This window comes from Dromiciops gliroides, chromosome 3 (genome assembly GCF_019393635.1).
Source record: "Dromiciops gliroides isolate mDroGli1 chromosome 3, mDroGli1.pri, whole genome shotgun sequence".
In the NCBI taxonomy this organism is placed as follows: Eukaryota; Metazoa; Chordata; class Mammalia; order Microbiotheria; family Microbiotheriidae; genus Dromiciops; species Dromiciops gliroides.
The window spans coordinates 450,237,408-450,256,746 of NC_057863.1; the positions used below are offsets into that span (position 1 = coordinate 450,237,408).

The 19,339-nt window shown below is 35.2% G+C and overlaps 1 protein-coding gene across 3 annotated transcripts in view; it reads right to left on the reverse strand.

The window, feature by feature from the left end:
- Window positions 1-19,339, reverse strand: part of SCN2A (sodium voltage-gated channel alpha subunit 2) — a 165,206-nt gene that overhangs the window by 40,887 nt on the left and 104,980 nt on the right. For all 3 annotated transcript variants that reach the window (XM_043997571.1, XM_043997573.1, XM_043997572.1), the window contains exons 16-17: window positions 13,922-14,278; window positions 10,836-11,315 (exon numbers count right to left, since the gene is read on the reverse strand). In XM_043997571.1, the coding sequence (XP_043853506.1) occupies window positions 10,836-11,315; window positions 13,922-14,278 (837 nt within the window). The remainder of the gene's footprint in view (window positions 1-10,835; window positions 11,316-13,921; window positions 14,279-19,339) is intronic.

Consider the following 19,339-nt stretch of genomic DNA (forward strand, 5'->3'; position numbering starts at 1 on the left):
AAACAAAAACCAAAGAGTCTTCATTGCTAGCACTTTAAAATATTGTATTTTTAAATGTTCTTGAAAATATATCATTTTTAGGAAAAGGAGAATTACATTTCTGAGCAGTCAATGTTGAATGAAGGAGTTTGTGGCAGGTTCATGGGGAAGAATGAAATAGCACACATTTATATGACACCTTTCTTGCAAAGAACATAACAGGTTGTGTGACTTGTTCAAATTACACATGTTGACATTGAGATAATGGTAGGAACTTTGGGTGAAGCGAACTTATAAACAAATGGAGATGTCAGACTGCAGCTCAGCAGGGAGGTCAGGTTTATGGCTATAAATTTCAGAGGTATCTAACGGAATAAAAATGGTGGTAGTCAAAGACATGAGACTACTCAGGTACTTCTATAGCAGAACTGACAACTCTGCAGGTCCTGTTGTTAAATAGCAGTTTCAGGAAGTGAAAATTCTGGTTTTGTGATTTAATGATTAGCCCATTATCATAATGAAATCCTCCATCCCTAATAGCCAGAAGATGTCCCATAATGCTGTATAAAATTACCCTCCTTAAGATGAGTCATTCTCTGTGCTCGTGTGTATGTCCTTAATGCAGAAAACCACATCCTTTCCCCTTAAAGGGGACAGAAGAGGTCTAACATAGCATTTGCATGGAGTTACTGCCTCTAAAAGAATGTATGTGCACATTAATCCTCATATATAAGCTAGGCTCTCATGATCTAACTATATAAATGGGAAAATCAGGGCAGAATAGACAAAGCATTTTGCCTAAAGTCATAGTGAATCAGTGAGTAGATTTCAGGTCTTCAATCATCTAGTCTCACTATTATTCACTATAAGTATGTAGCTTGAGAAGTATTACCTAATCCTTTATTAACTTTCAAACCTGGAACAATTTCTAAAAGGTGGAGAATCAGCTGTATCTACTTGCATGTGTTAATTAAATATCACAAGTGAATGATACTTGTAGACTTGCTCATCTTTAAGGGGGACTCTCATGAATCTCATCATTATCCCATCATTTGCAGTTCTTATATCTATTTATAAAATATGGTATAGTGTTAAATATGGCACTGAGCATTTCTTAGAACAAGCATTTTACTTAAGAGAAACATCCTGAAATATAGAGGTAAATTCTAATTCTCAAAGGCTTCATGAGGGAGGAGCATTTCTATAGTACCTACTATGTGTCAAGCCCTGTGGTAAGTGCTTTTTTACAATTATTATCTCATTTGATATTCACAACTCTGCCAGGTAGGTGCTATTATTTATCCCCATTTTGCAACTGTGGAAACTGAGGCAAAGGTTAAGTGACACCCAAGGTCACACAGCTAGTAAGTGTCTGAGGCCACATTTGAACTTAGGTCTTCCTGACTCTAGGCCCAGGTCTCTAGTCACTGAACCACCAGTTGCCTCATGATAGTAAAAGTTGTCTTAGTCATCACTATTTGAGATGTAAAAAGTTGTTTACTTAAAATGTAAGAAAGAAGGTGAACAGTTTGTACTGGATTAGATTAAAGGTTTGTTTCTATTACTTAAGTCTGGATAGCACCCATAAGAAAATGCAGAGAAAACTGTCAGAGGTACCAGAGAGATTATATTTAAACTAATCTTGAACAAAATATAAAGGATCTCCAGATAGTATAAAATGATCAGATGAATAATAGTGTCTATTCATGAAGAATATCGAGAATCAGCTTGAATTCATAAGAGAACTAAAATTAAATTTTAAGATGGTAAAGTCACAAAGCAAATTTATTCTCACTGAAAACCTACTGTACTTCTTAAAATCACAGTCAGATGAATTGCACTAGATGGAGTCTCATTTTCCTAACTGAATTCTTTGATGACTCTTAAAGGAACTCAACATTTTATTTTATGACATTTAAATACTATTTCCCTACACTATTGATAATTTCCCTTTAAAAACTCAACATGACAAGTCATTGCTTGAAATGTTAAAAGCAAACTACAAATAGCACAATATCATGTGACTCAAAAAAACAGATGCTACTTCTTCATAAATTATTTCTGTACTTTAAAAATCTACCCTGTCAATAATAAAGATCAATTAGTAATAAATTACAATTTATAATTCTATTCAAATTGAAAAGGAAGGAAAAATTCTATTTCTATTTTGTAAAAGGTGTGTGTGGGGAGTTCAGATTGAACTATATAGGTGACTTGGAGATTCTATATCTTGAGTACTAAAATAGTATTCAAGAATTCTAATGCTTTGTTCCACATGAATCCTACTGTTAATCTGTATTTTAAAAATCCCATCATTCTGCATGAAGAATCTCAGTAGCTCAGTCAATGCAAGTTATGCTCTTGCCCTAAAATAGTTTCCGGATCAGAATGCTACATCCATAAGAGGAAAGATTCCTTCATTGGCCTTGCTTCATAAGAAAGATGTCAAATCAAAGGCACCTTTTTATATTACAACATACCAAAACCAGACAATTTTGGTAGGCTTTATGATTTTAAGATGTGATAAGTTGTAACCTTTAAAACAAAAATAGCAGGAAGTATAAATGAAAATGATATTTTTGGCAATTAGGGTTGGAAGTGAAGCTAATTAATGTACAGTACTTTATGAAACATCCAAACAAATTCAATTCAATTCAAGAAAATTATATGGAAAGGAAATTGTTTCAATGAAAAAATTCTTTTTTGTCAGTTTCAAATAATGTAACAGGAATGGATGATAGGTGTGTTTGTGAATATGGCAGCATGGTGAACAGAGAGTCAGTCTCAGAGTAAGAAAACGCAGGTTCAAGCCTCTCGTCTAAACGTACTCTGTGTTACCTGAGAAGTTACTTAACTTCTCAGTGCCCCAGGTAACTTCCTAAAATTATAAATTGCAGTCGTTTGCTGAGAATAATCTATCATTCCATCTCACCTTATCTTCTACTCCTCTTATAGCTTTTCTTTCACCTTCATCCAGACTTCCATTCCCTCCATCTTTCTTTAGTATTTTCTCAGGTTCTGATTTCACTTTTTTCCCTCTCCAAACTCAAGCCATTAGTTAATCATTTCACCTCTACCCTGTCTTTTGCTCCTGAATTACTTGCCCCCTTTGTCTTTCATGTACATGCTGATAATACATTATTCCTCCTTATAACTCTTTATTGCAGTCAAATGGGCTAACACTGTTTTATTCCCCAAATTATCTTCTATTATTTATCTTGGGCAGCTAGGTGGTCCAGTGGATAGAGGGTTGGACCTGGAGTCAGGAAGACTCATCTTCCTGAGTTCAAATGTGGCCTCAAACACCTACTAGCTGTGTGACCTTGGGCTAGTCCTTTCACCCTGTTTGCCTCAGTTTCTTCATCTATAAAATGAGCTGGAAAAGGAAATGGCAAACCACTCCAGTATTTTTTCCAAGAAAACCACAGAAAGAGTCATGAAGAGTCAGGCACAACTGAACAACAACAGCAACAATTCTGTATCTATTTTTAAATATCCATATCTCAGGGGCTCTTAACTTTTTTTTCTAGCATGCCCTCCTCTGCCCCTCCCCCCTAGCAGTCTGCTGAGACCTACAGACCTCTTCTCAGAATGTTTTTAAATACATCAAATAAAATACAAATAATTACAAATTAGAACCAATCACCTTAAACAATTATCAAAATATTTTAAAAATAAATTAATGGACCCAAGGTTAATAACTTGCACATAAACATATTGTAAGCATCTTAGGAACAGGGATTGATTCACTTTTGTCTTTCCATCTCCAATGTCTAGTCTACTCTCAGGCGTATGATAGGTGTTTAATACATGTTTGTTAGTTGGTTAAATTGTCTAAAGCACAAAATGACACACTCATGCCCAGATTTGATGCATTTTGCTACCACAAGGTCTTGGTGAAAGAAGAGGAAAGAGTGCCTAAACGATAGAAAGTTAATTAATATTTCTTTAACTCTTTCGAATATAAATCACTAAATGGGATTTTGGAGATAGGAACAGGAGAACAGGGCTATATATGTAAATTTGGGAGTGAGCACTTAAGAGTACTTTCATACACAATGTTACTCACTGAAATTGGCAATGAATGAGCATATCAAAGGGAAGTCCAAAGAAAGTGCTATCCTTATTTTCCCAATGATGTGATAAAGAAACATTTTAAAAAGAACAAAGTTGTAGGTGACTATTATAATTCTTAACTGATTGCTGATTGAAATATGGTGCTTCTTTTGAAAACTGAACATGTAGGAGATAGCTTACTATTTTAGTCTTGCATATCTTCTTATTGAGGGGAGTGACAGGTAGAAGCAAAGGGAGAGAAGAAAAAAGAGGAAACTATATTCACTTTTAGCATGTAATTATTTTCCATAGATTTTATGCTAATTTATTTTCCAGATGTTGAAGGAAACATTTTTATTTTAAGGGATATTTAGTGATACTTAGGACATTGGGTGAGGAAATTACAGGATACTTTTATTTTTGTCCAGACCTTTGATTTTTTTTCAGAAGAGGAACACTCACTGTATGGAAACTCAGTCCACTGATACAGATCAGCTACTAATTCTAACCTATAGTCTTAGAGGATTACCTACCCATCATCACCTGGGGCAGCTAGGTGGCACAGTGGATAGAATGCTAGCCCTGGAGTCAAGAGGACCTGAGTTCAAATCTCACCTCAGATACTTACTAGCTATGTGACTCTGGGCAAGTTACATAACCCCAACTGCCCTAAAAAAACTATCCAGGGCCATGTCCAGTAATCCTGATATATATCCTGCCACTGGACCCAGATGGCTCTGAAGGAGAGAGTAAGGTTGGTGACCTTGCACAACCCTCCCTCAATTAAATCCAATTCAGTGCAAGTCATGACATCACCCCAATGCCATGATCCTCTTCTAGAATGAAGGACCAAACAACAACCCATGGTCACCCAGCTAGTATTGATTAAAAATAAGTCTTCCTGATTCCTAGGCAGGATTCTATTCATGATATTATGCTGTCTTTTAAAAGATCCTTAAGTGGATTTTTTTGAATGCTTAAGTACTCTTTGTCAAATGCCAAATAAAACTTTGGGATTATTCCTTAACTGTATCAAACCAACATATCAAGACTGACCTTATCCTCCTAGTAGCCATACTTTAATTAATTTACATTTTTAGAGAATTATAAAATCCTTTGAACAGCTTGCACAAGTGTTTAAATTGTTTGAATTGGCAAATTAGCTTTAAAAAAATCCTTGTCACTAAATAGAAAATAACTGAAGTTGTAACAGCCTAGCTTTATTTAGCAAAGTACATTTATTGAAAATTTTTTAAAAATTGGGGCAGAGTAGGGAAGGGCATCTTTTCTGTCTATGTCTATTTTATAAAATACCTACAGGTCTTCTTTGGGCACTTAAATAGCTTTAAAACCCTATAATGTTATAATGGAAAATAGATAATTCATAAAAGGCATGCACTTTGTCATTAAGTACAACTTTCTATTAGAGTCTACACAGGAAAATCAGCCGCTAAGTCACAGAGATGTTAGAATTGTCAGACTTGCCTGACCATGCTTATATGACAGCGTAGAGAGCATCTGTGCATGTTTCTACTATACTGCCAATGGATGGGCAAGGAACATAGCTAAGGAGCATGCAGGCCAGTCAATAGTCAGGAAGAAGTGAGTATACATTTATAACTTGCTTAGGTAACCTGGGTAAATGTGGTGGTGGCACGTGCCTCTGTCTGGTTAAAAATAACCAGAGCTGCATTCTTGATTGCTCCAGCTTGACTCTACCCCTGTGAGAAGTAAGAATGGTAAGCAATGAAGTTCATGATATGATATGGCTAAATTTTATACTGGAACAAAAAGGCATTCAAATATGACTTCAACATATTTTTTTCAACATATCTCTTTTACTGAACTCCTAAAACCAGAGCATATATTGAATCACTAAAAGTCAAAGGGCATTAAAAGGAATTACTTTAAATACAAAAGAATAGAGGTAAAGAGTTTAAATGAACAAATAAATTACAACTATTTGGACTGTGGCTGAAATACCCTGGAATCTTACTCTAAAGCCTACTTACTCTAAGGCTGTCCTTGGTAGATGGCATGAGATCACCTGATATCCAAACAGAAGATGGCTATGCTCTAAGAAGATGACTGTAGTTCTTCAATAACTATAGTTCCTTGAATTGGTTCCATGATGAGCCTCCCTTATACTGAACTCCACATTATCTCCCTTAATGTCACATTATCTACATGCATACCTCAGTTTATTGTGCTTCACAGATATTGCATTTTGGGGTTTTTTTTGGTTTGTTTTTATTACAAATTGAAGGTTTGTGGCAACCCTGCTGAAGTGGTTCCCATAGCATGTGTTCATATCATGTCTTTGTGCCACATTTTGGTAATTTTCACAATATTTCAAACTTTTTCAATATAATTACATCTGTTATGGTGATCTGTTATCAGTGATCTTTGATGTTACTATTGTAAATGTTTTGGGGTGTGCCCATATAAGACTACCAACTTAATTGATAAATGGCATGTATGTTCTGACTGCTGCACCAGATGACCATTCCCCCATCTCTCTACCTCTCCTAGGGCATCCCTATTCCCTGAGATACAATATTGAAATTAGGTTAATTAATAACCCAACAATAGCCTCTAAGTGTTCCAAAGAAAGGAAGAGTCAAACTATTTGGCAAAATTGATTGTTGTATTACTTTAAGAAAATTGCCACAGCCAGCTCACCTTCAGCAACCCAGATCAGTCATCAGCCATACACATTTAGGCAAGCCCCTCTACCAGCAAAAAAGATTACCTACCACAGGGGGCAGCTAGGTGGTGCAGTGGATAAAGCACTGGCCTTGGATTCAGGAGAACCTGAGTTCAAATCCAGCCTCAGACACTTGACACTTACTAGCTGTGTGACCCTGGGAAAGTCACTTAACCCTCGTTGCCCCACAAAAAAAAAAAAAAGATTACCTACCATACACTAAAGGTTCAGATGATGGTTAAAATTTTTAACTAAAGTATGTATACTTTTGGGGTGGCTAGGTGGCACAGTGGATAAAGCACCGGCCTTGGATTCAGGAGTTCCTGAGTTCAAATCCGACCTCAGACACTTGACATTTACTAGCTGTGTGACCTTGGGCAAGTCACTTAAGCCCCATTGCCCCGCAAATAAATAAATAAATAAATAAAGTATGTACACTTTTAAAGACATAATACAATTACACACTTCATAGACTATAGTACAGTGGAAACATAACTTTTCTAAGCATGAGGGAACCAATAATTTAGTTTGACTCACTTGACTGTGGTACTCGCTTTATTGTGGTAGTCTGGAACCAAACCTGCAATATCTCTGAGGTATGCCTGTAGTAAGATTCTAGTGTTTTATGTAAAAATATTGTATGCAGAATTAAAATAGATCTGAAACACATTCCAATTTGAATTCAAGGGTATTCCTCCAAGCATAACTTTTAGTGAAATTATCCTAAAATGTATTCTTCAATACTTAAGACTTTAATCTAGAAAACTGGCAGCAGATACCATGACTTAGAAACATCTCCTGGCAAAAGATTTTTTCTTAAAAACGCTACGGTAACTAAAGACATTCTTGATCTGAACACATTAAGGCATTGCTTCCATGAAAATAATTTCTTACTTTATTTTTAAACTTTTTTTTCTAAGCTCATTGGGAAGGAATAGCAACCTACATCTCCTACCCAGTATACCAAATAGAATGCTCATATCCTGCCAGTGGTAGCCAGGTTCAGAAAATAAATTTTCTAGACATCTCTCTCAGTTTTGTACTTCTTTCCTATTATAGATGTATTCTGTGGAAGGCAGAAATAATTCAATAGTTCAATAAATAAATATATGTAAATAGTAAGTTGCTACTGCTCATCTTGTTTTTTAATCACCTACCTTTAAAAGGTTCAGTTAAAAAAAGCATAAGTGAAAAAAAAAGCGTAAGTGGAGAGTTTCTTCAAATTTGAGTTTTAACCATATTTTCTGCACATAGCAGGTCCTTAATAAATTATCCTGAATTAATTAACAAGTACAGCAACATGGTAGGATGGAGGAGAGAGAAAAATGCTTAAGTAAGGTAGCAGGTATGCACACTTCCTATATATTAGACTCCTACAACCTATATAGTAGACTCCTACAACCTATATAGTAGACTCCTACAACCTATATATTAGACTCCTACAGTGAATTTCAACTTTCAGGTTACTTTTGACATAACACATTTAATTCAAAAGAAAATGATGTTCAAACAAACATCAAATTTTTAAGTAAATAAAGAACCAGGAAAAACTGAGAGCTGAGTATAGTTCTCCTTATTTCAAGCTATACCAAATCAGTGGGGCTGACTTCCATTAGATTGTAAGCTACTTGAGGACAGGGACTGTCTTTCTTCTTATAAATTGTATGCTCAGCTCTTAGCACAGTGCCTGGCACATACTAAGTGCTTAATCAACGTTTACTGTATTGTATTGTATTGGGATACATGGGCAAAAATACCCATGACATTTTAGACCAAAGCAGCCCAACAGATACCAGGTCTATGAATTAAAATCATTTTGGTTTTCAAAGGAACCATACGTTTTCATTAAGCGATAGGCACTTTCAAGTCCAGTTTGAATTACATCTTAAAAAATAAATATGTATGAAACAAAAATCACCTTTACTTAATAAAAGAGAATATATATGCTAATAGGGAAGGGCACAAGTATTTTCATTCTAATGATCAAATCCGGCTAGCCAGTTTTCATACAAGTGACTTCACTTTGGAGGACCAATTTTAGCCTCTGCAATTGGACACAAGTATTAAATGTCAGAAGTTGGTCCTAATTCTGCAGCATGATTTGTTCAACAATGACCAAAAGTCTGCGGTTCTTAACTTCTTTTGTGTCATTTTGCAGGTTAGTGAAGCCCAAGGAGCTTGTCTCAGAATTACGTTTTTAAATGTATAAATTACATAACACATATGATTACAAAGCAAACAATTATAAGGAAATACAGTTATCAAAATATATTTGCGAAAAGTTCACATACCCAAGATAAGAACATTTATTTTTAGATGATTATTCAATTTAACAATGATGCTCTTCATATCAGCAGCTATTTTTCCCCACAATAATATATTAGTACATTTTCATAAATTATTTAGCAATATTGGCAAAGTGGTGGCTATAATCTTTACACTGTTGCTTGCATTTTATAGAAGCACCTAAACTAAGGTTTGCTTGTTTGTTTGTTTTTAGAATTTCACATCACACTTACTACAGTCATTAAATGGTGATATCACAGCCCTGATTACCTCATAGCCCACAATGTTGTCATAAAAACCCCCAAAGCTCCTATTTTAACTACCAGTTTTGTTATAAATTAGTTGTCTCGGTTAATGCTTCAAAATTGTCATTGCAATGTATGAAGCTGAGGTTCATTTCTTGTCAGGACAGTTTTCATTTTATCATCAAGGAATGGATAGGCTAACAAGGATAATATGTGGAGTGTGTGTGTGTGTGTGTGTGTGTGTGTGTGTGTGTGTGTAGGCCAGATTCCTTACATTTAAAAAATCAGATTTTTCTTTTGCTTACTGTGATTTTTAAGAGATCCTAAGAGATTTGTTTAGGCTCTATTAACTAAAATTTTATTGAAACAATTACAATATAAGATTTTCTATTTTTACCTGCATTAAATAGTGTGGTGGTTACTCAGCAAGCATCAAAAAATATAAAAGGAGACCTTTATTGCTAATAAAAAGTATTGCTAAATTTTTTATACACAAAAGCAAGAAAGGAACTGAAAAATCAAAGGGAAACTTGAACTAATCATGTTTGTTACTTGTGTTTTTGTTCATCTACCTGTGCTTCTGAATTTGACTGTGAAGTGATCCCTAACATTTTATCTTTAAATTTCAAGTTGTCCTGTAAGGTGTCCTGCTCTTCCTCCCCAATTTCTCCCTTCCCCAAAAGAATTAGCTTGATTCAGAAATGAACACTTAGGTGCCCTAAGAAACCCCTGACTTAAAAGAATTATTTTGTGAAACAAAAACATTTTTACAAAGCAAAGAATCAAACTCCTCTTTTCTATGTTTTGCAAGGCTGAATTATCACTTACTTTGTCAGACTTCTTTAAAACACAAAATTCACAGTTAGGACTGTAAGTTTTCTGGGGAAAATTCCCCTTTCCCCAATTACCCTTGTTGATAAACTATAAAACAAAACTTAAGTATCAATGTCAAGATCCAAACCTGATTTTAGCCAAGGCTGACAATTTTAAGTCATAAGATTGGCCATTTCAGTGTGATGTTCAGCAAATCCACATTGAAACCAAATGCAATCACATTTTATCAGTGATTTCTGAAGAGTCAAGGTTGTAACATCCCTAGAGATCAAATCACTTTTCCACCAAAGGTTTCTCCATTACATCTAGACACTTAACACACACAACCTAATGGTACACTTATGGAAAAGGTTCTTATTTTAGTACTATTCCAACCACAGGTATTTAGTGTATCAATTGAAACCCTTTCAAGAGCATTATGTTAACCACAAGATAGAACACATAAGAAGGAAAATTTAACATTATTTCATTGTCATTATTTCATTATCACAAGATATCCAAAATCATGATTTCTTGAAAGAAATAACAAATTACCAGGATCTTTGGTACTGAAGTGAAACTTACATATCAATCATTAGTCTTGCCATAGTTGATAGAGATTACTTCTTTTTTCAGTAAAAAAAAAAACAAAAACAGAAAATAAACTTAGATTTAGCATAGTCCATCAACATAAAAAAGTTTAAAAAAAGAATAATACCAAAGTATTTTCCTATTTCAAAAAGTCCTACCTCTTTGCTTTCCTCTAGATCTGATTCACTGCTGAACTCTTCTGTATTCAAATTCTCAAAGTCAGATTCTCCAACAGCAATTGGCACTGTTACAGTGAGGCTGGGGTTGTTTATGAATGACATGTAGTCACTTTCATCAATGACATATTTTTCAACACTGCTTCCTATTCCACTGGTTGTTCCATTCCCATCTTTAAGATAATTCAGATCTTTGCCTATTTCTACTGTGGTATGGTTAGAAATACAACTGTCTTTCTTATTGTTTAGATCCTCAAGCGGTTTGATTTCATCCAAAGCTTTCTGTTTTCTAACAAAGGCTTTCTGGATAAATTCATGCAATTTTCTTTTCACATAATCTATTCCCTTCTGCATTCTCCCCACAGCAATCTGGAGATTGTTCATTTCATTATCATCATCTGTGGCAGCAAGGTTGTCTGAACTAAAGGAGCTCAGCAGCAAGGCCAGAAACAGGTTCAGTACCTAAAATGCATTAAGAAAATGGGTATCAGAAAATCCAGGTGCATCCAGTACAATTAAATCTAATAAAATGATCGTGTGAACAACTATTTCCTGTATCCCATGTTAGATTATCTTGTTAAAATGAATGTATACAACTTTGATAACATATAAAACAAAATTTAAGTATTAAAGTCAAGACCCAAACCTGACTTTAGACAAGCCTGACAATTTTGTCATAAGATTGTCCATTTCCATGTGAAACATTGAGGCCATATGTAATCACATTTTATCAGTGATTTCTGAGGAGTCAAGGATGTTAGGTAACATCCCTAGAGATATTACACAAGTTTTTCTATTTTACTCAGCATTAATTTTGTTTTTGTTTTTTTAGTTAGTTAGTTTATTTTTGTGGGGCAAGGAGGGTTAAGTGACTTGCCCAGGGTCACACAGCTAGTAAATGTCAAGTGTCTGAGGCTGGATTTGAACTCAGGTCCTCCTGAATTCAGGGCCAGTGCTTTATCTATTGTGCCACCTAGCTGCCTCCTACTTAGCATTAATTTCTAAAGGCTACTACTGTATGCAATTTCTATGTAAGGTGCAAATAAAACATATTTTGGGTGTGTAGTTTTATTATGTAAATCAGACTTTTCTATATTTTATATAAAGAATTGGCATAAAATAGATAAAAGTATGAAAGAGGAAGAAAACAAAAATGATTAGGTCAGTATTGTTATTAATGTCTAATTTTAATTTTATATGTTTGTCAAGAAATTAATCCATGGGCTAATTGCACTAGGAAACTGAAATTCTCTTACCAGTTTGACATATAAACATAAGTATTAATTAATTGGAGAGTTGGGTTGATTTTTAGTGAACTTACAGATTTTATATGATGTAATCAGTATCTTCTCCTTCTAATTCATCGTATATATCATTGCCAGTCAGTCTCCTCAAATACTGTCCTTACAAAGTCATTTCATTGATCAAAAAGTTTCAGTAGCTTCCCATTATACAAATGGATTGGTATTCTCATCAATTTCAGGTTCCCTCCAACTCATCCATATTTTCCCATCCTAGATGACTTTTATTCATGTCCTCCTATAGGTTTTACATAAATGTTCCACCGAATGTACCGGCAACTTTCTTTGCCTTCTCCTAATATCGTAAAGATACCTGCTCTGACCATGGACTAGCTCATTTGTTTTGACCACACATTTTCCTTTTGACATCTTCTTTTTGAAATTATTTTTTTGTTATATATTGTAGACTGCTTATAATTACCTCTTTCCTTAAAGTAAAACAAAACAAAACAAAAATGTTCAAACTTGTCACAACCTAGTCCTTTAATAATCTCACCCAATCTTCAACCTACCTTTCCTGACTTATCTCCCACTACTTGCCAACCAATTTTTGTACATATATTTTACATATACCTAAAAATGATTTGTCAAATTAATAATAGCTATAATTCATAGTTTGGGGTAATCCAAATTTTCTTCTGAATTTAAGATTTATTTCACAGCAGGGAAAATAGTTTGGTTTAAAAAAATTTTTTTTCAATTAAAAAAAATTGGTTTTCTCTCCTTGTTCCCACTATTGCAAAAAAAGAAAAATTAAAAACATTATAACAAATATGCTTAGTAAAAAAAAAGCAAAAACAACAACAAAATAGAAATCACTCTATTGTTCATGTCTAGAATTTTTATCTCACCCTGCATCCTGAGTCCATCACTCCTGTTAGGAGGTGAGTAACATGCTTCATTATTATTGACCTCTGGTTGGTCGCCATGCTGATCAGACTTTTTAAGTTTCTCAAAGTTTGTTTTCAGTATTGTTATTACTGTCTAAATTGTTCTCCTTATTCTGTTCACTTCACTCTGGATCAGTTCATTTAAGTCTTTCTAAGTTTCAAAGAAACGGAGGGACTATATCTTGTTCATATTTGTATCCCCTCTCCCCCCTGAATTTAGCAAAAATTCTTAGTAAATATTTGTTAAATGAATGAATCTATTCCTCAACTGACAAAAAAAGCTTTGCTCAAAAACAAGTTTCTAAGAACCAAATGCCTTGTGTGCTTTTAAAAGTATGAAGATGCCTTCCCAAGAAGCAAGGAAGGGAGGAGGGGAGGAGGAGAGAAAGGAGAGAATTTGGAACTCAAAATTAAAAAAAAAAAACAAATGTCAAAAATTGTTTTTATATGTAATTGGGAAAAAATAAAATATTTAATAAAAAAGGGTATAGTCTAATTTTTCCCTTACATTATAGCTTTTGAACTTTGATATAGTAGGAAACCTAGATTTTTAAACCATTTTAAACTTATAAATTTGTAAGTACTTTAAAGTCCTAAAAGTGCTATTTCCTAGTTTCAAGGCAGGGTGGGGGCGGGGGGAATTCAGGAACTATTGGCTCAAATGATATTTCTGGGTTTTCTGTGGATTTCAATTATCCAAGCTATTCCTGTCCTCTTATCACAAATAATTGAGCACTGACTATGATATTTTCTACTGTAAAGAAAAACCAACCATATAAAATATTCATTTCCCTTCCTAAAAGGGTAGCATGCATCTTTCTTAAAAGGAATCTCATTTGAGGTTTTAAAACAATGAAGAATTATATTTACTACATACCACTAAGTTCCCAATCACCATGACCATCATGAAGACAGTAAGGCACATGGTTTGGCCTGCCACCTCCATACAGTCCCACATGGTCTCTATCCATTCTCCACACAGCACCCGGAACACAATCAGGAAGGAATGGAAGAAGTCATGCATGTGCCAACGTGGAAGTTCACAATCATTGGAGATCTTGCAAACACATTCTTTGTAGCTCTTGCCAAAGAGTTGCATGCCGACCACAGCAAAAATGAAGACAATGATGGCCAACACCAAGGTCAGGTTTCCCAGAGCCCCCACCGAGTTACCAATGATCTTTATCAACATGTTCAATGTGGGCCAAGATTTTGCCAACTTGAAAACTCGAAGCTAAAAACAAGCATAAAAAAAGCTGTTACTGTGACTATCTAATGAAGTTCTGTTTTTCACTTATTTCTACATCTTTTTGGTGATGGATTATTGGCATACTTTCTCATCAGAGGCTACTGAAAATATTACCTCTGTTCCTTGCCTTTGTCCTGTGATTTTGGTCCATGGGCTGAAAAGGAACAAGGTGCTACAGAAAACTTATTAGATTTACAATCAGGAGAGACCTGGGTTTGAATTCTGCATCTCATACTGGTTTTGAGGCCATAAGAATGTCATTTCATGTCTCGGCCTCAGTTTCCTCTTTTGTAAAATGGGGATAGTAGTACTTATCTCACAGAGTTGTTGTAAGAGATCAATTCAGAGAATATACAGGAAACACTTTACAAATCTTAAGGTACATATATATATACATATATATATATGATCACCATATATATGCATATATACATATGATAGCTTATTTCTGTAGCAATCATGTCCTATATTATTACATCTGGTATATCAATAATGAGATACACCTCAATTTCCACAGCACTCTACAGTGATAATATCCAGTGTTGCTGTATATTAAGATGAGAGCCCCAGTAGCTTGCTGGTCTAATTTACTCTTTTATCTCCATTTAGTTATATCTTCTTCCTCTTAAATTCCTCTCTTCCTCTTTCTTCCTATTTCACTAGGTGCTGTGTCTTCTACCCTTTGGAAGCTATGCTCTAATTCTAAGAAAATCCTTTTCATACTCAGCCTTTTCCTCTAATGCCCTTTCCTTTGTCTTGAACTCTCATAAACTTTGCACTTTTAGGAAACACTGCCTCTCTTACCACCATCTCAAATATAGGTTGATTTCATCCCCCCTGTCATATTGGGCTAGGAAGAAGAGTAGACGAGTCATATTATTTGCTACTCATTGATATTTCCAGACCCTAATTCTACCAATACTACCCAGCTACTTCTCCTCCACCGAAGCTCCCCATATCTGTTTATAACACCCAGCCAAGATCCTCAAGGTCAGTATCTGACTCAAGTCTTCCTTCTACTGCCTCCCCTGTTTTCATGCTTGGGAACTTCAATATAAATGTTTATGTTTCCTTCAATAATCTGGCCTGCCAGTTATTCACCCTTTTTGACTCCCATGACCTACATCTTCAACTCCACTTCAATTACCTGTAAGACTGCCAAAGCTTAGATCTCATTAGCACCTATAACTATTGCAACTCTATTATCATGAACTCTGATGTTCACTTCTATGATTATAAGTATCCTGGTTTTCCCTCACCCCTCTGTCTCTCTCCACCTAAACCTATCCTCTGTCCTCATAGCAACCTTAATTTCCTTCATCTCTTTTTATTCTAACATAGTATTGCTCTTGCTTCCTTCCCTTCACTGTCTAGATCCATTATTTGACCCATTTGCATCTATATTGTTCTGTGACCTTGGGTTCCTTACTTGCTCTAATGACCTTCATACCTTTACAGCCCTGAGTTACCACCATCATCCATCTTTTCTGTTCCTACTTTAGTATTGTTTAATGTCACCAAAAGAAGTCAAATGGATTTATGTTAAGAAGTTAAATGGATTTACGACAAATTTATATTTTCTAATGTCAAGTAGCTCCTTGCTACTACACAGAAATGCTTTTATTTTCCTTGATCCTCTACCATATTACAAGCAGCAGCCATTCTAAATATTTTTCTTCTCTTCTCAAGTTTCCAATAATATCCCCTCTCCCCTCAGAACTCCTTGTCTCCTACTTTATCAAGAAAATCAAGGCCATCCAGAACTCCCATTTCTATCTTACTCAGCACTTCAAAAGTTCTATACATAGGCACCATTTTCTCCTCCTCTTTTAGGGTCTCTAAAGAAGAGGTGGCCTTTCTACCTGTCAAGACCCGGCTTTTTACTTGTGCCTTTGAAGTCATGTCCTCCTTCTACTTTGGGAGGTTGATCCTTTCCTCTTTCCCTCTCATGCCTATATCTTTAATCTCTCCTTGTTTACTGTACAAACCCCCTAGGAATATAACCAGGTTGCTCCCCTACTTAAAAACAAAAACAAAATAAAAGTCCTTTACAACTTGCATGAACTAATGATGAGTGAGATGAGCAGAACCAGAAAAACATAATACACAGTATCATCAACACTGTGTGTTGATCAACTGTGTGTCAAGATAATGGAACTCAGGGGTTCACCTGGAGATTGATCTGGGCTTATTGAGTTGGGGAAGAGCGTACTAGATGGCAAGCACATCTGGCTGGTACTTAAGGGTACTTAATGAATTTGAGTGATACTAGCCAATCAGCTTGAGGAACTTCCCATTTCTGGGAGGGGAGCATGAAGCAGGAAGCAGATGCTGGGGGAGGGTTCTTCCTCTTTGGCTGTGAGACATCAGCATGGTGGCAGAGAACTTCAGAAGTGGGAGATTAGGAAGGCTAGGATTGCCAGGTTATAGGAAATCTGTTTTCAATCTTTCTCTTTCTTTTACTATTTTTCAATAAACCCTTAAAAAACCTAAACTCATTTATCAGTGATTTTAGTCAGTTTCCCCCCAAAACTAGGGGGACAGATTAGAATCCACACAACTGTGATAGACTAGATTCTTCTCACCAATCCAATGGTACAAGAAACTTCCAAAGGATTCATGATGGAAAAGGCTCTTCAAATCCAGAAAAAAAAAGGAACTGTGGAATATGGATGCTGATTGAACCATACTATTTTTTTTTTGTTTTTGGTGCTGTTGTTTTTCTGTTTTGAGATTTTTCCTTTTTGCTCTGATTCTTCTCTTATAACATGACTAATGCAGAAATATGTTTAATGTTATTATGTATATATAACCTATATCAGATTACCTGCTATCTAGGGGAAGGAGGGAGGGAGGGTAGGGAGGGAGAAAAATTTGAAATTGGAAATCTTATATAAACAAATGTTGAAAACTATTCCTACATGTAACTGGAAAATAATAAAATACTTTTATTTTTAAAAAATAAAAAAAATAAAAGTCCTTCACTTGATTGTCATTTTTTGAAGGTATTGTTCCCTATCCTCCATTTCATAGTCAAATTCTGGTAAAAATTGTCTATACTCATGGCGCTACTTCCTTGCCACTCAATCTGTCCTCAGTAATGTGCAATCTTGTTTCTGAATCCATTACTTGACTGAAATGACTCTCTGCTAAGTTACTAATGATCTCTTGACTGAAATCTTATGACCTTCTCTTTCCTGTCTGCTTTGTAGGATCAGATACTACTGACTTCTTTGTGGATACCCTTTTCTGACTCAGTGTTCCTGGCAATGATTCTCCTTCCCCCTATCTGACTACTCCTTCTTAAGCTTATTTGTTGAATCATCACCCACCCATGGATCTTTATTTATTTCCTGTCCCTTAAAATGTGAATATCATTCTACTCTCCATCCTAGGTCTTCTTGTCTTCTCTTTCTACACTTTCTCCCTTGGTGATCTTATTTGTTCCTATGGGTTCACTTGTCATTTCTATGCAAATGATTCCCAAACCTCTATTTAAAAAAAGTAATCTGACTCAATACCTCCAGTTCTATTTTTCCAACTGCATGCTAGACATCTCCATGTAGCTATCTCATTGACATCTAAAACTAGACTAGACTTTCCTTCTCCCAAGTTCCCTCTTCAAGCAACTAAACTTTACAACCTTGGAATTATCCTTGATTCTTCCCTCTCTTATATCTTATATCCAATAGGCTGTCAAATTTTGTTGATTATACCTCCACAACATCTCTTACATCTATTTGCTCTCCCCTGATTTAGGATCCTATAACTTTTTCTGGATTGATTGACAGAACTCATTATCTATTCTCCCAAATCCATACTTTTTTAAACCTCTTTCTTCATGCCAAGGGTACCATGATCCTTCCATTCACTTATATTCACAACTAGATGTCAGCCTCAGTGCCTAACTCTTCCTTATCCTAAATACACAGTCTGTTGTCAAATCTTATTGTTTCTACCTCCACAACATCTCTTGCATAAGTCTTTTTTTCTCTACTCATGCAGCAATGGGGTTTAAGCCATTATCATCTCTCACCTGGAATACTGCAATGTCCTAATTTGTTTCCCTACTACAAGTGTCTCTCTACTTCAATCCATCTTCCACATGGACAACAAGGTAACTTTCCTAAAGTGCTGGTTTGACCAAATCAGCTCCCCGTTTCCCACCTCAGAAACTTCAGTAGCTCCCTATTATCTCTAGGATCAAATAAAAGTTCTTTGTTTAGCATTTAAAGCTCTCAAAGGTCCAACCACATTCTCCTCCTATATAGAAGCCAGAAGAGGAGTTGATGAATTAATGATTAATAAAAGAATTACAGCACAATCTGGAAATGAATGTTGCCATATACTCTATCCAGAAAAATCATCACTGTAAAGTCCAGCATCCTGTATATATTATAAAGCTTACTTATTGCATTTTACCAAAATCCAGAAATGCCAAAAATATCAAAATATAAATGAAAGAAGGTGAAATATAAATAACTCTGACTTTTTTTTTTGGTGAGGCAATTAGGGTTAAGTGACTTGCCAAGGGTCACACAGCTAGTAAGTATAAAGTGTCTGAGGCCAGATTTGAACTCAGGTCCTCCTGAATCCAGGGCTGGTGCTCTATTCACTGTGCCACCTAGCTGCCCCAATAACTCTGACTTTTAAGCCATTTTTTAAAAATCTGGAGTATACTTTGTTTTTATATCAGGTTATATCTCCCAAAGGTTTAATTTTATTAAAAGATAAATGTATACATACTCCAAATTTGTCAAGATGTATCTTCAATAACTTAGTCAATTATTAGAAGTATTTAAATTGCTACCTACCATTAAGTTAGAGACCTAAGTCTATTAGCTCTTTTAGGCCACTAAAGTACTATTTTCTTTTCTTTTCTTTTCTTTTCTTTTCCTTTCTTTCTTTCTTTCTTTCTTCCTTTCTTTCTTTCTTTCTTTCTTTCTTTCTTTCTTTCTTTCTTTCTTTCTTTCTTTCTTTCTTTCTTTCTTTCTTTCTTTCTTTCTTTCTTTCTTCCTTCCTTCCTTCCTTCCTTCCTTCCTTCCT